The 18,898-nt window shown below is 59.6% G+C and overlaps 1 protein-coding gene across 1 annotated transcript; it reads right to left on the minus strand.

Annotated features, from left to right (window-relative positions):
• Window positions 1–675: 675 nt before the first annotated feature.
• PMP22 (peripheral myelin protein 22) lies at window positions 676–17,212 on the minus strand. The gene is made up of 5 exons (XM_030962332.1): window positions 17,094–17,212; window positions 16,095–16,194; window positions 14,900–14,990; window positions 5,394–5,534; window positions 676–2,208 (listed from the first exon to the last, which is right to left on the minus strand). The coding sequence occupies exons 2-5, from the start codon at window positions 16,170–16,172 to the stop codon at window positions 2,042–2,044; spliced, it is 477 nt and encodes a 158-aa protein (XP_030818192.1). The 5' UTR covers window positions 16,173–16,194; window positions 17,094–17,212; the 3' UTR covers window positions 676–2,041.
• Window positions 17,213–18,898: the final 1,686 nt, after the last annotated feature.

The following is an 18,898-nucleotide window of genomic DNA, read 5'->3' on the forward strand; positions in this document are numbered from 1 at the left end:
CCTGCCAGGGCCTGAAGGGGCTCCAGGAGAGCTGCAGAGGGACTGGGGACAAGGCATGGAGGGACAGCATGCAGGGGATGGCTCCTACTGCCAGAGAGATGGGTTAGATGGGATATTGGGGCGCAAATTGTTCCCTGTGAGGGTGGGCAGGCCCTGGCACAGGGTGCCCAGAGCAGCTGTGGCTGCCCCTGGATCCCGGCCGTGTTCCCCAGCCCGGCCCTGTTTGTCCCCAGCCCGGCGGGGCTCGGGGGTCCCGCGGCCGCCGCTCCGCCCGCAGCCACCGGAGGGCGCCCGCGCTCCGCGCTCGGCCGGGACCGACGGGACCGGGCGGGGAAATAACGGGGGAATAAAGGGGAAATGGCGGGGGGGAACAACGGGGGAATAACTGAGGAAATAACAGGGGGATAACGGGGGAAGTAATGGGGGATAACGGGGGAAATGGGCAAAGGAGGTGCTGAAGCACCCTGGTGCTGAGGTCACCCAGCAGCTCCCATCCCCACCGAGCTGAGCTGTGTGTTTGCAGCCCCGGTGGAGAGCCAGGAAACAGGATGGGAGTCGGAGTCCCTTCCAAGACAAATCACTGTGATTCCATGATGCCATGGGATGGCTGTGCAAGCAGGCTGGTGGAGCAGAGTCCAGCTCTAACCCCCCAAAACCCCAGCAAGCAGAAGCACCTGAGTTATTCTGACTTTTATTTCATTGCTTCTTAGTCCACACAGTCGGTATAAAATCAGAAAAGCAAAGCAAAAAAAAAAAAAAAAGGTAGAACCCCAGAAAACCCCAAGATTAACCACAAAAAAGCAACAGTGTCTGGAGTCCTCAGAGGCAGCCTGGGGTCTGTGCTGGCGCCTGTTCCATTCATGGCCAGACTCGTTGCTGACATACAGAGGACTCACATCTCGCTCCGGTGCCAGAGCCCCACGGGCTCCAGCCAGAGCTGCTTCTGTTCCTCTGCACCACGGAGGGGAAAAAGGAATCTTGGTTATAAATGCTTTATTAAAAATAATAGTAAGAGCAAATCTAAGTACAAAAGCAGTTATAGCTCATTTATATTACACAGAATTATTTCTCATTTCTAGCTTGGTTGTTTACCTCAAGGTCGTTAAGTGAATTTCCAGTGACTAAGGTTAAATGGCGTAGCAGGGTAAGGAATGGTAAATAGATAGCACCATTTCATACATCTGGTATTGGATTTCAGGGACAGGCTGGGCCGGCTGCCTTTGCAGGGCAGCTCAGCTCCACGGCAGGGGCAGAGCACGTTCCAGGCTGGGAGCAGCAGCTCCCAGCGCTCGGCACAGCCCAGCCCCGGCAGCCCCGCGAGGGAAGAGGGCCCAGGCTGGACTGCAGCTTGGCCTAAGTGATTTAAAAGCCCAAATTCCCCGCGGGTGTGGCGGCAAGGCAGTGGGACTTAGGCACATAAGTCATTTAGGCACTTGAGGCAATCAAAGCCTTTGCTCCGAAATCCTTCAAACCTTTTGGAAGCGTCTCCGCTTCCAATCAGATAGGATATGATTGATCTGATTGATCAGATCTGGACGTGCCCTGTGGATCACAGCATGTGGCAGGAGCAGGGCCCAGCCCTCTGGCTGCGGAACCAGGCGTGGCTGATCCATGCCAGCCTAAAACCAGAGCTGGGGGCTCTGACGGGCCGGGACAGGGCAGGAGAGGTCAGCTCAAAGAGGATTTTGCATGAGAGAGAAAGCACTGCGCTCTGTTACACTGTTAGGAGTGAGAGTTCCTTAGGCACTTGCTTTAGGCTTTAAAACAGCGCATGGTCAACAGAAGCAAACAAGACTATGTACATATATGTAAAAAGTGTTATAAATAGGTTTTTTAAACCATAGATACTATATACATCTTCAATTAACAAGGAACTCTTTGAGTGTTTCCTCTGGGGGTCGGTCGGGTTTGGTTTGGATGGGAGGGTTGATTCCTTTTTCTTTTTTTTTGGTTTTTTGGTTAATTTTCTTTTCCGTTTTCTCGTCTATTCTCCCCCGTGTCCCGCGAGGAGGTCACGGTGCCGCGGCCCCGTCCCGCGGCGTCACTCGCGCTTCCGCAGGATGACGTAGACGATGCCGCTGGCCAGGGCCAGGGGGAGGGCCAGCCACGCCAGGATGTAGGCGAAGCCGTAGGAGGTGTTTTCCGAGGCTTGGTGCCAGTCCGTGTGCCTCACGGTGAAGATGGCAGCGCCGCTCATCACGCACAGCCCTGCGGGGCAGCACGGGGACAGTCAGTGGTGGCACAGAGGGACAGTCACACAGGGCATGGGAGCACCACCACGGGGGCTGGCTCTGCTCTGCCCCCTCGGGTCCTGTCCCCTGGGAGGTTGGGGACGGGATGCTGTGAGCTCTGGTCTGGCTAGAGGTGAGCAGGGATGTCTCTGCCATGCTCAGCAAGCAAAGCCAGAGGCTCTGGAGCATCACCTGGGCTAACCCATCCCTCAGGCAGACCAGGGATGCTGCTCCAGACCAGTCCCACTCCCCTGGTGCCCTGTGTAAAGCCTGGCCTGAGCCACCCCCCTGCAGACATAGAGCTGGGCTTTCAAACCAAGGTTTCTGTGTCACCTCTCTAGGTGATAAAAATCACAAACACAGCTGGGCCTCAGGATGCTCTGCCTGGGATCCCTCATCCTTCACAGCTGCACCAGAAACTCAAACACCTTTCCCAGCAAACCCTGTTCCCTGAAAACCCTGCTCCTTGAAAACTCTGCTCCCCACAAACCCTGTTCCCTGAAAACCCTGTTCCTTGAAACCCCTGTTCCCTGAAAACCCTGCTCCCCACAAGCCCCAGCTCCCCACAAACCCTGTTCCTTGAAACCCCAGCTCCCTGCAAAGCCCTCCATGCCCACAGCTCATCCCTCTTGGCCCCTCTGCCCCACCAGGGCCGCGGGAGTCCCAGGGGTGCCCAGCCCCGGTGGGCAGTGTTTAAGGGGTTGTTGCAAACCCCCCCCATCAGGGGTGGGCACCGCCCCGAGCTCACACAAAGCCACCTCTATTCCTGCCCCAAACAAGCTCTTTGAGTCCATCCCAGCAGTTCTTTTATCCAGTCGTGGGGCTGTTGTTGGAGCCGAGTTCCACATCCCCTGCCCGGCCCTCAGGACCACCTACATTTCAGCCCGGTGATATTTGAGCTGCAATTCCACTCGACACTGCTCCTTTTGTTCAGGGAAAGTGCACAAGTGGGAATTCACTTCATTAAGGAGCAGTTTCCATTCTCCAAGCACGGGAGCCAACTCCCACTGCCCGGCCCAGGCACAGAGAGCACAGCCATTGTCTGGGGACAGGGGACGGACGGGCCACCCAGTCACCTCCAGAGGCCAGATACAGCAGCAATTGTCCTCAGCAGGAGCCTGGCCATGGCTGCACTGCGCTGCTGGGGCACCTGCCCTGCTCTGGGCTCAGAACAGCCAGGCAGGAGGCCCAGAGCAGCCAGCTGCAAGCGATAATGCACCCAGCATCCCTGCAGAGCCTGGCTCTGGAAGCATGCTGCTCTGGCATGTCAGAGGGCAAACACTTCCCAACATTTGTTCCCAGGGTTTGTTCCTGCCAGAGCAGCCCCAGCCCTGCAGAGGAACCAGGCTGGGGTTGTGTGAGCTCCAGGGCAGCTCTCCAGGGCAGGTGTTTGCAAACAGCTGTGGGATGAGGGCAGGCACAGCCCTGCAGGCCCAGCCCCCCTCTGCAGGGCAGCAGCTCTGGGCTCAGAGGGGTGGGAGGGAAGAGATGAAAGTGATGATGAGAAGGATGCAGGAGTTGGGTCAGACCCCGAGAGGCCCAAACCCACATCTGTGCCATGCTGAGCTACGAGGAGCTACCCATGGATATGCTGGACCCACCAAAGGATGCAGGGGAGCCTTTGAGGGCCTTTTGATGCCCTTGAGCCCATCAGGACAAATCCAGCCGGGCTTTGGGGGTGATTCCAAGCTGTGTGGAGGTGCTGGGGATGATCCTGCCTGGCTGCTGCACCACAGACCAATGGCCTCACCCTTCTCTTCCTGCCCTGCCCTGCCCTGGCTGGGGTCCCTGCAGTGGGTGCCAGCCCTGCCCTGCCCTGCCCTGGCTGGGGTCCCTGCAGTGGGTGCCAGCCCTGCCCTCCCCTGGCTCTCAGGGCAGCTCTGCCCAGCTCTGGCCCAGCAGAGCCCAGTGTTCCTGCCCTGGCTCCCCCAGCAGCAGGGAGACCAGAACTCAGGAGAGAAGCCTTCTGCTCCCAGGTCTATTAGAGGAGCTCTAGCAGAGGTAATTGCAGGTAATTGCATTATTAATGCCCATTTCCCCTCCATGGCTCTAAGGGGTTTCCATACATCTCTTTTTCCAGAGATGGTGAACTGATCTGAACTCCACCTGCACTGTGGCCAAGCAGATCCACTCATCGTGGAATTCATGCCAATAAAGCTTAGCTCTGGATTCCACCAGGGCTGGGGAAGGCCAGTTGCTTAGAGGATGCCCAGAAAGCTTAAAGTCTAAGCTCAGTGAATGAGTTTTTCCACTGATAAAATAGCAGGACCTCGGGTGGCTTCTAGTCTAACATCTAAAGCTCTAGGAAGGAATCAGTGTCCTCCCCAGACACTCTGACCTAATGCAGCCAGGACCTCAAAGCACAATTACATTTTTTAGCCTGAACTCTTGAAAATCCTCTCCACTGGTTTCATGCATGGAAACATAAACAGAGCCAGTGGCTTTACAGCATCAGTACTTGGTGAGCTGCAGCCCAGGATGAGAGCTGTGGCTCCTTTCCAGCACTGAGTTCTCAAAGAGTTAAAAATAGCAGCTGACAGTCCAAGTGGGAGCTCACCCTGCAGCTCCAGGGCTCTGTGCTCATGGGGAAAGCACCAGGCCCCCTCATGGCAAGGTTATAAATAATCACCGAGCCCTCTTTTGCCAAAACAGGATTGTCACGACTTTCCCCACCCCTCCAGCAGCTGTGGAAGCCTCACCCAGCCTGGTGAAGGGTCCCAGAGCCAGCACAGCCACACTGGGCACCCTGGGGAGCAGGCAGAGCTCTCCTTCCAGCATCCCTGTGATCTTCTGCCCCCTGCTCTGCTCCAGTGCCTCTGGCACCCTGTCCCTCCAGAGCCTCCCTGGCTGGGGCAGAAACCCTCTGGCACCTTCCCTGTGCAAGGGCAGATAAGCCTGGATGCACAACAGCCCAAGAGCTGGATCCAATCCCAGGATCCCATGCTCAACACCCCCAAATTGTTCATCCCCTTCCCTTCCCTTCCCTTCCCTTCCCTTCCCTTCCCTTCCCTTCCCTTCCCTTCCCTTCCCTTCCCTGACGTGCCCCAGGATCTGTTCCCCCCTCCAGTCCCCTGGGTGCCCGCAGCCTGGCCGCAGTGCCACCAGGAGGCTGTGGCAGTGCCACCAGGTGCCCGTGGCAGTGCCACCCTCAGCCCCGCTCACCCGCCAGGATCTGGAAGACTCCGGTGATGTAGAAGCGGCCGCCCTTGGTGAGTGTGAAGAGCTGGCAGAAGAACAGGAACAGCGACAGCACACTGAAGATGACGGAGAGGATCATCATTGCTTGGACAGACTGCAGCCATTCTGGGGACAGACAGACAGACGGACACCTCAGCGTGGGCACACGGAGCCCCTGCTGTGCCCAGGGCTGTGCCACCAGCCCACCCTGGCTCCCGTGGGCTTGGGAGCAGCTGGGGGCCAAGCCCAGCCCAGGCACGCTGCTGCAGGGTTTTGGGTGCCAGGGGATGCCAAGGATCAGCTGCTGGAACACAACAGATCACAGACCTGGCACTGCCTCGGGAGCGTTTGCCACAAAACAGAGCAGAGACAAAACCCCGACCTGCAGACAGCACACAGAGCTGCTCAGTGCCCAGCCCTGGCTGCTCAGCTGTGCTGCAAACACCACACCACGGGCACTGAGCTCTGTTGAGCTGTGCCTCAAACACCAAAGCCATGAGCTCTGGGACACCGCGCTGGCCGAGCTCCGAGGGCAAGTAAACACACGGGAAGGAAAACACCCTGTGCCCCTGTGGAGCTGGACCTTTTGGAAGTCCTCCCCAGCTGCCAAACGCAGCTGTGTCCCAGAGCAGACCAGCTAAACCAGCCCGTGTGAGTCACTGCTCAGCTATTTCCAGGCTTAGTGGGTGTGTAAACCCCACGTAAAAAAATATATAAATAAACAAGCAAAATGCAGCTCCATGCCCTGAGCTGCTGCAGCTTGACAGAAAGAGGCAGTGCTTACAGAAACCTCTGCCTTCCCCTTCCCTTGGAAGGTTTGAAATCAAAATGCAGATCTCAGTGCAGGTAAACTGAGGCACAAACCACCCAGTGAAAGGCAGAAAAATCTTGCTTGGGGCTGGATCCTTCATTAGGCAGCACTGAAGCCTCAGACTCAGCCCCATCTCCCTGCCACACTTTTACTCCCACCAATTTCAGTTCCCTGCTTGCAGCATCAGCTCCCGGCAGCAAATGCTGAAGTGGAAAAACTTCCAAACAAAGCTGTCCTTCAGCTCAGCCACCTCCAGAGCAGCAAACGGGCCCATCGGGACTGCAGCTCTGGCTGTGCTCCACCAGTGGGAACGGATGAGGCAGCTCCAGCACCACCAAAATCATCCTAAATCCTTGCTCAGATCAGACCTCCAAGTGGTTGGAGGCCATACAGTGCTGAACTGCACCTGCCTCCATTCCTCAGCACAGACAGGGCTCCCATCCCATCCCATCCCAGCTGGGGAAGCTGAGCTCTCCTCTCACCCTGTCCCTGCTCAGGCACAGACAGGGCTCCCATCCCATCCCATCCCATCCCATCCCATCCCATCCCATCCCATCCCATCCCATCCCATCCCATCCCATCCCATCCAGCTGGGGAAGCTGAGCTCTCCTCTCAGCCCTTCCCGGGCACCAGCTGAGCAGGAGCCAAGCCCTGCAGCTCCCTCCAGGACCAGAAAGCCGAGTCCTTTGTGATGCAAAGGCCACGAGATCCGGCCCAGAGGAGCCTTTCTGCTCGAGGTGGATGCTCCCACTGCTGGTTATTTTAGGAGAGGGCTGTCTAGACGGAAAGCTGAGCTGAGCTGAGCTGCCCTTTAATTGCATCCGCCTCCCCTGCCCGGTTTTTGCTTCTGAATGCAAATGATTTATGGGGGCTTTGCAGAATCCCATTGTAATAAAGAGCCCTGTCAGAGGCACAGAAAGGCAGAGAGGGGGGAGCCCACCGTGGCCAGAGGGTTTGGGCAGCCAGCCTGGGAGCAGGGAAAGCAGGAGATGATCCCACAGCCCGCAGCTCTGAGCTCACATCCAGCCCTTTGCTGACTCGGGCTGGCCTCCTCTGTGAAAACAAAGGGCAGGATCCCAGCCCAGGACTGAGACCCACGAGTTCCAGAGCTCCATTAACTCCAGCTGCCCACAGACTCCAGCTGGATTAGGACAGCTAATTGCCTTTAATACATTTAAAACCACCCCTACAACTGCAGGTGGGGTCTCTACGGGCTCAGCCCCACGTGCCTTTAACCCTTTGCTGCTGGTGCTGTGCCCAGCCCTCGGGATCTCAACACAGCAAGCTTCCCGGAGCTGCAGCTGGGCTGTCAGCACTGTTTATTCCCAGGCTGTTATTTGTGGTTTCCCCTGGGCAGCGAGCTGGTTATCCCATTTTTCCCCTGCATCTCTTCAGCTCTGTGTTTATATCTGTGCTCTTCAGGAGGAAGGAGGAAAGGAAGCGGCGTGGAAAGGACAGATAACACCCTGCACGCCGCTTCTGGAGCAGAGCCGGCAGGAGTGGGCACAGCCCTGTCACAAAGGCAGCCAGACACAAAGCAAGGAGTTCTTACAAAGCAAATTCCAATTTTCCTTTAAGTTCTGCAGGCTCACAGCACTGCTTATAACAGCAGGGAGAAGACTTCAGCGCTGGGAAGATAAAGACCATGTTTCACTGCCCTAAAATCCAGCAGGAAAGAAAGAAACCCAGAGCAGAAACTGGAGCCCAGAGCAGGAATTGCAGCTGAATCTCCCAGAGAGACAGCAGCCAGCCCAGCCCCTGGCAGCAGAGCCCCAGCCCTGCTTGCAGGGAGGTTTTAGGACCGACAGGGCAGTGAAAACGTGCCCTTGGCCAGGAGCAGAGGCCTTGACAGGCATCGCCTCCCCAGGGTTTAATTCACACCCCCCATGCCCTCTCTGGCCCCAGCCAAGGAGGAAAACCAATGTGCACACTGAAGACACTTATTAGAGCTCATCCACTGCTGTAAGATCTCCCCAAATGAGTGCTGGGCATTAAAGCCCCTCCGTGCTGGGATCTGCAGCTGATGGGAACGTTCTGCAGATGGAATTTTCCCTCTGCCAAGTGTGTACACTGTGCATTTAAAAAGCAACCACTTCTGGGGAAGAAAACATCCATTAAGGAGGTAACTGCAGCACATAACACAGCCAAAGCTGGAGGGAGGGAGGGAGGGCAATTCATGCTCCAGCTGTAAAAGCTGCTGCTTCCATGCTGCAAGTTGAGTCTCAGCAGGGTCAGGAACAGTGCGGGTACAAAGGCACCTGCCCAGGCTGCCAGGAAAAGCCAGGGTTTCTGAGCAGAGTTTTTCCAGAGCACACTCTCAGGTGTCAAGGCAGGACCAAGATCCTGAGCCCAGCTCACATCCTCCCCTCTGAAGTGCCAGGTTGCAGCAAAAGGCTGGAACTTGCAGTGGTTTTGAATTCAAACACCCGCAAGAGGCTGGAAAAGGGTGAACTGGAGATGCAGAAGCACCAGCTCAGCTGCAGCTCTCTGGGCTGCCCTTCAGGCAGAGCCCCTCAGAACCCCCAGGGCCAGAAAAGCTCCAGTCCCTGTGGGGCTGCAGGGAGGCAGAGACTGAACACAGAGCTCCGAGTCCTCCAAGGCCTCCTGCTCCTCTCAGATGCAGATGAACCCCTCAAACCTCCATCTTCTCCTCTCCTCCTCTTTTCCTCTCGGCTCTCCTCTCTTTCCTTCTCCTTGAAGCTCCATCCAAGAAGTCCACGAGGGCAAGAGATCCTGAGCTCTCCAGAGCTGCCACATCCCACGGGAGCTCACATCCTGCAGAGGCACTCCTGATGCAGTTGAGGCAGCAGAAAGCTGCCGGCACCACGAAGAACTCCTTCCAGCAGCTCCACAAAGGCCAAGGCAGCTGCTCTCCCTCGTGGTGGTGGCTCTGACCTCCTGCTGGCCTGTGCTGACGTGGCAGATCCATCGCTCCATGCCCAGATCCTCCCAGGGCTCCAGGGATGGCCAGTCCAGCAGCAGGAGTGGGCAGCACTGGTGCCTTGGCCCTCTGACCTGGGGCAGGGTCACTCAGCCTGAGCCCACAGGGACATCCAGGGGGCTCACCAAGGCCAAAAACATGCAGGTTGAAAGTTTTTCCAGCACCACACTCTGCAGGGGACACCCCCACCCTTTCTTCTGGCTTGACAGCCATCCTTTGGCCACATGCTGCCCTCTTCCTCCTGTTCCTCTGTGGGCCAGAGCACAAATATGGCAGGGAAGGCTGTCTGAGCCCTCTTCTCGCAGAAAAAATGGGAGCCAAAGACATCTGGGGCAGCTGAGAGAAAACCAGCACCAGCCCCCAACCTCTCAGCAGATGCTCTTTGTAAGAAGAACAGGCAACAAAAAAAAAATGGTTTTAAGCAGAGGAAATCCCTTTACTTATTGAAGACAAGAAAGTTATAGGACAAACTGATCTGAAATATAAAATATTCTCTTGGGATAGGAGATTTTTAGATTTTAGGAGTAAATTCTTTACCCAGAGGGAGGTGAGGGCCTGGCACAGGTGCCCAGAGCAGCCATGGCTGCCCCTGGATCCCTGGCAGTGCCCAAGGCCAGGCTGGACACTGGGGCTGGAGCAGCCTGGGACAGTGGAGGTGTCCCTGGGACTGTGGGAGGTGTCCCTGGGACAGTGGAGGTGTCCCTGCCATGGCAGGGGTGGCACTGGATGGGCTCTGAGGTCCCTCCCAACCCAGACCATCTGGGATCCTGTGAATGCCCCTCAGGGGATTTCAGAACACCAAGGGATGAGTTTCAGTCCCCCAGGCCTGGCAGAGAGGGTTCAGCCCTGCCCGAGTTGAGCTAGTGTCACCCATTATTAACAACTCAATAAAATGTGCTCTGGGCAACCACCTGGGCTTTGCTTGTGGCCACCACATCAGCAAAGCAGCGTGGGCATCACAGGGCCCCCAGTACTCAGTGATCGGGCACTTCCCGAGGTTTAGGGGCTCCTTTTCCCTTTAACACAGCCCCAGACCCCCAGCCTGCCTGTGGACAAGGCAGCCACGGGAGAAGCTGCCTTGGAATATGACCTGGAACAGCAAAGCTACTCCCTAAGCTAAAGCATTTACTAGTCCCAGTATAGGCGATAGAAAAGACACCACTGGCATGATAGAGACTACGTACCGTAAGGGAAAGATGAAATAATAATGAATAAACTAAGCTGTAAACAGCAAAGATCAACCCTTGTACCTTTTGTATCATGGTCTAGCAAGAAAAACCAAGCAAAATGAAGTTTTGAGAAAGTGAATTTAAGGGAGAAGACAACAGGAAGGACAAACATCTCCTGGCACTGCAGGAGGGTGGGGGATCCCATGGGCGGCCCCGCGGCCTCCCCACTTCCACACTCCCGCCACAACCAGAGAGAACACAGCAGAAAAGAAATCTTCCTTCCTGCACAGAGCATCCCGCTGAGGGAAGAAAAGGCCATTTTTGGAGGACAGACCATGTCAGCCTGGAGCTCTGGGCTGGAACCTCCTGGAGAGCCCAGGCGGGCCGGGCTGGCACGCGGCCCTGCCGGCCCACAGGCCGCGCTCCGCTGGATTCCTCAGATAAGGCTCCTCCAGGAATGTCTGACAGCGCAAACCAAGCTAAGATTGCTACATTTTTCCCATAGTTCTCGGCCTCTTGAAGAAAAAAAAAGCATTATCTAACAGCCGATGCAAAAATCAAAGCAACAAACAGGCGTTGTATGAGGAGAGGGAGTGGGAATGTGCCCGGGGCTCCTGCGGGGATGGATCAGCCCTCACACACCGAGGGCCACGGGGAACTGGGGAGGTGGGAGCTCAGCCCCACCGAGCCCAGCCTGTGCCCAGGGCTGCTGAGAGTGCTGAGTGCTCACCTGGGCAATGCTGTGCCCAGCCCTGGCACTGCTCCATGCCCACAGGAGGGTCTGCAGGGCGAGGGGCACAGCCCAAGCCTGTGCCCAGGGCTGCTGAGAGTGCTGAGTGCTCACCTGGGCAATGCTGTGCCCAGCCCTGGCACTGCTCCATGCCCACGGGAGGGTCTGCAGGGCGAGGAGCACAGCCCAACCTGTGCCCAGGGCTGCTGAGAGTGCTGAGTGCTCACCTGGGCAATGCTGTGCCCAGCCCTGGCACTGCTCCATGCCCACGGGAGGGTCTGCAGGGCGAGGAGCACAGCCCAGAGCCTGCCCAGGGCTGCTGAGAGTGCTGAGTGCTCACCTGGGCAATGCTGTGCCCTGGCGCTGCTCCATGCCCATGGGAGGGTCTGCAGGGCGAGGAACACAGCCCAGAGCCTGCCCAGGGGAAACCAGAGCAAATCCTGCTGGCACCTGGATTTAATAGTTCTGCTTCTTGTTGGGCATCCACACCAAGGCCACTAAGGAAAGGGTCCCTGTGTGACAGGACGGGGGAGGAGGCTCAGCTGAGACCAAAGGAGCACCACAGCATCACCACCCCCCAAAATCCCCAGCCATGATGAGCACAGGTGACCCAGCACCATCTAATTCCCAAATTCCGCTCACTGAGTCCCACTGCCTTCTGAAAAGAGAAGAACAAATAGCCACACCCCAGAGGCCACCATGATGGCCACAGCAAAACCTGCCCCCGTGTGAAGACTGGAATTCTGCCAGAATTCCCAAAGAGGATTCCTTGCTGTTCCCCAGAGCACCTTGGCACTCCAGGATTCACCATTCAGCGCCATCCCAGGCACAGGGAAATGAATTCTTATGGCTCTCAGGAGCCCACTGCTCACAGCCTCTGTTCTGAGAACTGTGACCAAGGATGGTGTGTGGTATTTGTATGGGATCGTTCCTGGGTTTGAAAATAAGCATATTCCTAGGATAGGGGTGAGGATGAGGCGGGAGACAAGCCTGAGCCTCGGAGGTGGCTCTGCCACAGTGTCCTTGCCCTGTGACCTCAGTGCTGCTCCAAAGAGTGGCTGACAGCAGCTCCTGCAGCGGTGACAGGGGAGGCAGGACCTGCTGGAAAGGAAACCATGTGGCATTTTTGTTGTTTTTACAAACAGACCTGAAAAGGCCTCCATAAACCCAGGAAATATCCTTGGATTTTATGTTCCTGCAGCAGTGGTGGGCTCTGGACCCTGCATGCAGGGTCCCACAGGATGAAGGCAGGTCCTCAGCAGCATGGCTCCCACACCCTGGCTGCAGGGTGAATGGGGCACGTGCTGTTGTCCAAGCAAAACCCCCTTGTCCTGATGCCAGAGCAGAGCCTTTGGATAAGTGAGAGCTGTCAGAGAGCACAGTGCACTTCTGCTCACAGGGCAGCTCACTGGGGCACTTATCCTGGAATCCCAGACCGGTTTGGGTTGGAAGGGACGTTACAGATGGGCTCGTTCCACCCCTCCTGCCATGGACCTGCCGCTGCATCAGGGCTGTCACCCCAAATCAGCCGCTCAGCTGCATTTTCAACAGGATTATCGTGGTCATTGTCCCTTTAATGATGAAACCTCAGCGCTGGAAAGGCCCCAGAGGCTCTGGGAACGGGCAGAGGACACTCCCAGCCCGGCAGGACCGTCGGGTGTGCGGAAACCACCCAAGCGCAGCTGGGACAGGGCTCTCTCAGCACTGACAGAGCGTCCTGTAAACATCCAGAAAGAGCGGGGCGGGCGTGAAAAGCCAAAGATCTGGGGAGGCTTTAGAGCGCCGGGCTCCGGGGCTGCTGGGGGCAGGCGCTGCCTTTCAGCACAATCAGTCAGGGGCTCAGCACAACCCGGGGCTCAGCACAACCCGGGGCTCAGCACTTTCGCAGCCCGCATGACTGCCCTGCAGCGGGGCTGCCGACGCTGCAATAGCCGGCCCGGCCGGCTGCTGATGCGGGCCCGGCTCCAGGGGCTCGGGATGCGATCCAGCCGCTCCCGGCTGGCCCGGATACCAGCAGGCGTCAGCAGAGACCTGTGCGGGGCTGGGAGCTGCCCGAGTAACCAGAGCGGGGACAGCGGGGACAGGGGAGACAGCCTGGGGACAGCAGGGCATCGCCTCCCCTCGAGCGGTGGGTGCGCTCCCAAAGAATGGAGGTTCTGATGGGAACCTCCAAAAACCCTCCCACAGTCTCCCGTCACTGAGGGACCCTCCGGGAGCATGGAATGCTCCCCGTGTGACTGTGCCCCCTCGCCAGGGCCACATGGCATCGCTGTGCCCGTGTCCCAGTGATGGTGCTGGGATTCTGGCACTGGGGTTTGCGCTGGGACAATCTCTTCTCCCAGGAAAGAAAAACCAGGCTAACAAAACAAATGCTGGCCCCGGCACCACTGGCATTAGCTCTGTCTTCCAGGGAAACTGAGGCACGGGCTCGCCCAACTCTCTGACACGGATTTTGTGCTCCTGGTGCCACTGGTCACCCTGGGAACTGCGTGTCACGGTGTGTCAGCACACTGTCCTCCCCCGCTGACCTCAGCAAACAGCTCAGGGGTGATGTCACCAGTGTGACACCAGCCTTCACCAGCGGGGTCCCGCGGCGGCCCTGCAGCCCCGGCTGTGCAGGTGCAGGGGATGGAGGGTCGGGGCACTCAGCTCAGCCCCCACAGCAGACCCCGGGGCCAGTGCTGTGCCCAAAGCTCAGCCTGTGCCAGCACAAAACCAGGACAGATTTCCAGGTAGGGGACAGGTGTCCTCTGGATCAGGTGTCCTCAGGGCCCCGTGTGCATCCCTCAAACCCCTCACGAGCAGAGCCAGAGGGAGCTGTGCCAAAGGGAGCCCCACAGCCTCCAGCAGGGTGGCAGGGCCCATTGGCCCATCATACAAAGGAACACCTCGTGTTTTGCCATCAAGAAGAAAGCTGTGCTAATTACAGGAGACGTCCCGAAAGGGCTCCAGCCGTCACCTCCAGTGCAGCTGAGCGTGTCACCCTGCCCTGGTGCTGCCAGGAGCTGCCCCTCGGCCCGAGGGCAGCCGGGCAGAGCCATGGCCAGCGGGTCCAGTCCTCGTCCTAATCCCCATCACAGCTTCAGGGCCCGGGAGGGGACGGGGAGCAATCCCCCACTGCCGGGCCAGCCCCGTGTCCCCACACGGGGGACAGAGCGGAGCAGGCAAGGGGATGGGGAAGGGAAAATCCAAGGAGGAATCCCAAACAACCCGCATGGGAAATCCCTTGTGAATCAGTAGGTGCCGGGGGGAGAACAAACATGGCAGGAGGGCACAGCCCTGATCCATGGGGGCACAGCCCCGATCCATGAGGGCACAGCCCCGATCCATGAGGGCACAGCCCTGATCCATGGGGGCACAGCCCCGATCCATGAGGGCACAGCCCCGATCCATGAGGGCACAGCCCCGATCCATGGGGGCACAGCCCTGATCCATGGGGGCACAGCCCTGATCCATGGGGGCACAGCCCCGATCCATGAGGGCACAGCCCTGATCCATGAGGGCACAGCCCCGATCCATGAGGGCACAGCCCCGATCCATGAGGGCACAGCCCCGATCCATGGGGGCACAGCCCTGATCCATGGGGGCACAGCCCTGATCCATGGGGGCACAGCCCCGATCCATGGGGGCACAGCCCCGATCCATGGGGGCACAGCCCCGATCCATGGGGGCACAGCCTGGATCCTGGGGCACAGCCCCGATCCATGAGGGCACAGCCCTGATCCATGGGGGCACAGCCTTGATCCATGGGGGGCACAGCCCCGATCCATGGGGGGCACAGCCCCAATCCCGGGGCACAGCCCAAATCCCAAGGCACAGCCCCGATCCCGGGGCACTCACCGTTGGAGGAGGATGCCAGGCACTGGAAGGGGCTGCCGGTGGTGCAGTTCTGCCACAGGTCTGCCGCATGCTCGCCGTTCACCAGCCATTGCTGCGGGACAGACACAGCCCGTGAGCGGGTCCCGCACCCCTGGCCGTGTCCCCCCACCGCCCCCGCGTCCCCCCAGGCTCCGAGCAGCCGCAGCCCCGGGTGCCTGCCCGGCCAGGAGCTCCCAGGGACGCGCTTTTGCGTCCAGAGGGGTTTGGAAAGCCAGTCCCGCTATTTGCTTTTAACCGCTTCAGCCCCGCGGCGCAGGAACAGAAGCTCTTTATGCTCCTTGAGCACGGAGCGAGTCCCGCGGGGCCGCGCTTCCCTCCCCGGGCCGGCCTCGCCCGCTGCCTGGCCGGGATATTTGAATGCTTCCACGTGATTCCTAACGGCTCGGAAGATTTTTGTAACGTTTTCCGTGACTGTTACCACAAAAAGAAAAAAAAAAAAAAAAAAAATTAAAAAAAAAAGAACGGGAAAGAAGCCCCTGGTGAAGCAAGCTTGGAAGCCACCACAGAGCAGCTGCCTCAAAGCCAACTCCAGCCTCTCCCCAGCAGCTGACGTGTTCACTGGGCTGCAGCCCCGGGACAGTGCTGGGAAGCCTCGGGGCTGCTCGCACAGTCAGCCCTGGAAGCTGGGTTAGGAAAAGAGGCTGTGCCTTATTCCCAGCCCAGAGGAGGAGAGCAGCGCAGCAGGACGGCTGTGCTCAGGAGTCAGTGCCCGGCCAGCCCCGTCCAGGGGCTCTGCTCGGCCTGGCTGTTCTGGTCCTGTGCCTGGAGCTCAGTAGCAGGTGGAGCTCCGTTATGAAAGGGGAGAGCAGCATCACCCCAAAGGAGGGGATCTGGGGTGCTCCGAGGCTGCTCCTCGATGTGAACCAGCCTGGGGAGGATGAGGAGATGATTTCCAACAGCCCTTGTGTCTCTGTACCAAGGTGGATGCCCTGAGCACCACCGCAGAACACAGCCAAGCATCCCACCAGCTTCCCCTGACAGCACTGCCTCCCAGGCTCCCAAATCCCATCGTTACTGAGACCAGCACCCAGCCAGCAAAGGCTTCCTGCTGACAGCCAGGCAGTAGAACCAGCCGTAAACAAAAATAACCCCTGGTGCTCTTGCCCCGCCACGGCCGTGCCCGGTGTCAGCCCGGGGCAGGGAAATCCCAACTCACACTGACGATGGTGGAGACGAAGAGCAGCACCAGCACGGTGACGTGCAGCACGATGATCCCCAGCAGCAGCAGCAGCATCTTGGCGGTGCTGGAGGCAGAGCTGCAGCGGGACAGGGATGATGCTGAGTGCGTGTGTCTGTCTGTCCGTGCGTCTGTCCGGGTCAGCGGGAACCTTCCGCTCTGCCCCGCCCGGCGCGGGGGATGCTGCTGGGGCAGTGCCCGGCGCTCGGGCTCTCTCCGTGGGCCCCATAGACGGAGAGGGGTCCGAGCCCTCTGCCCGCTCCCCGATATCCTCCGGGGCCCCCCGAAACCTTCTCCCGAGCCTGCTCTCCCTCTCCCACCGAGGGGGCTCCTCCCAGTCCCCTCATCGGGGACCTTCAAAGGGAGGCGGCCTCCAAGGGGCTCCCCCAGCCCCTCTCCCGAGAGGGGTCCGATCCCCCTCTCCCAAGGGAATGAATGTGCTCCCCGGTCCGCCGGGCGGGAGGGCTCGGGCCCAGCTTATCGCCCCCGAGGGGCTGCCCGGGATCGGGCAGCGGGGAAAGGGGAGCGGGGGTGCCTCGCCCACCCACCCATGGGAGCAGTGTGGGTGATTCTGCCGGGCCCCACCCCGGGGGGAATTTTACCGGGCTCATCTGCCCTGGCGACCCCCGGGGAGAGGGCAGGGGGCTGGGAGCAGGGGGCGTCAGCCCCGGCCCCTTCTAGCCTACCGGGCTGCCTCGGCCCCTCTTCTCCGGGGGTGCCCTCAGCCCATCTCCCCTCGGCTCCCCCGGCAGATCCTCTCCTGGACCCTGTCCCGAGCTGGGGGGGACCTTCCCCAGCCCGTCTCCCCCTCGGAGGAGAGGGGAGGGGGCTGCCCTGACCCCTCTCCTTGGAGAACTCCAGAGCGGGGGTGCTGCTGGGGGTGTTGCTGCGCTCCCCCTCGGCTGCGGATCCCCGGGGGTCTCCCGGCCCCGTTCCCGCTGTGCCCGTTCCCCGGCGGGACGGGCGCTCCGTACTCACATCGCGGCGGAGCGGAGCGCGCTGGCGGCGGCGGAGCGGGCGCGGAGCGGAGCGGGCGGCGGCGCTGTCAAGTTTCTCCTTTAACCGGGGCCACCGCCCCGTTTGCGTCTGCGGCACGGGGAGGGCTCAGCCGCCGCCCGCCGCCCTCCTATAAACGGGACAGCGTCCGGCCCCGCCGCCTCCCCCCGGACGCGGCTCCCGAGCCGCTCCCGCCCCGCAGCGAGGAGATTTGAGGGGGACAAGAGACGAGCAGCCCGCTGTCCCGAGCCCCCGCTGGCCAGGCAGCCGTGGAGGAAGGCGGGGGAGCGGTGGTCGTGCCCCGCTCTCCGAGCAGCCCCGAGGGTGCGGGTGTCCCTGTCCCGCAGCGGGGGCAGCCCCGGGCGGTGTGAGCTGCACCGGCCGTGCCGGGGAGGACAGAGCTCTGCACATCGGGGGCTTTGGGCAGCCCCGGACGGGATCCGTGGTGCAGGATTTGGGGAACGAGCGTCTAGCTGAGCTGAAGGGATTCTTGCACTTGGAGGCGACCTTTTTTAGCACTCGAGAGCCAAATTAGGTAGAACTGAGCAACTTTTCACTAAACGGAGAGTGCGATTTTCCACAGCTCTGGAGAACACAGTTAGGGCTGTTCTCCTTGGAAAAGGCTCTGGGGAGAGCTCAGAGCCCTTCCAGTACCTAAAGAGGCTCCAGGAGAGCTGGAGGGGCACTTGGGACAAGGGCTGGAGGGACAGGACACTGTCCTGTGGCTTCCCACTGCCAGAGGGCAGGGCTGGATGGGATTTTGAGAATTAGGAATTGTCCCCTGTGAGGCTGGGCAGGCCCTGGCACAGGGTGCCCAGAGCAGCTGGGGCTGCCCCTGGATCCCTGGCAGTGCCCAAGGCCAGGCTGGACACTGGGGCTGGAGCAGCCTGGGACAGTGGGAGGTGTCCCTGGGACAGTGGAGGTGTCCCTGGGACAGTGGGAGGTGTCCCTGCCATGGCAGGGGTGGCACTGGAGGAGCTTTCAGGTCCCTTCCAACCCAAACCACTGTGGGACTCTGTGACTCAGGTGCTCGGGAGGGAAGGGGTGGCTGTGCTGCCGCCCTCGCTCATTCCTCGAGCACAGCCAATGTGTTCAAACACCCCCCACACAGAGTGCTCCTCCAGCTCCCAAGCAATCCCGCCAGGATCCTGCACTGTCCTGAGCATTCACCCCCATCGGTCCCCTCTCCTGCCCCAGCTCCAGACTCGTCCCGCATTGTTGCACAAAGGAGGGAATTCGGCATCCAGCCACCGCGACTGTAAATCCTGGGAGAAGGGAGCTGGGGAAGCGTGCTTGGCTCCTCTCTCCTGGCAAGCAGAGGCGTGTTCCCGCAGCACGGGCTCCTCACGCTCACGGAAGGGGTCCCGGCACAGGCATCGGCCAGCGAGTGAGAGCGGAGCTCTGAGCGGCTGAAGCGAGATTCCAAAGGATGCAATTCCCTTCCCCTCCAAAAACTCCCGCCAATTCCTATGCTGCTCCCGTCCCTGCGCACCCTGTGACGCCTGTCAGTGCCGTCCAGAGGGTTGGAACATCTGCGCCACCGCCAGAACATTCCCCACTAACGAGGCTGATGGGGGCTGTCCTGCCCCTCTGGGCTGCGTGTCTGAAGGAGCCCCCGCGCTCGGGGCTGAGAGCGAAAGGTCTCGGAAAGGTCTCGGAAAGGTCTTGTCCCCAGGGCTGCCATCCAGGCTCTGGTACAGACCATTCTCTGACCTGGGTTTGCGGATGTGAGGCCTCGGCTGCTGTTCCTGGGCAGAAGATCCAGGCTGCTCCCTGAGCAGAGCGGG

The sequence above is a fragment of the Camarhynchus parvulus genome, chromosome 18, assembly GCF_901933205.1.
Source record: "Camarhynchus parvulus chromosome 18, STF_HiC, whole genome shotgun sequence".
Classification (NCBI taxonomy): Eukaryota; Metazoa; Chordata; class Aves; order Passeriformes; family Thraupidae; genus Camarhynchus; species Camarhynchus parvulus.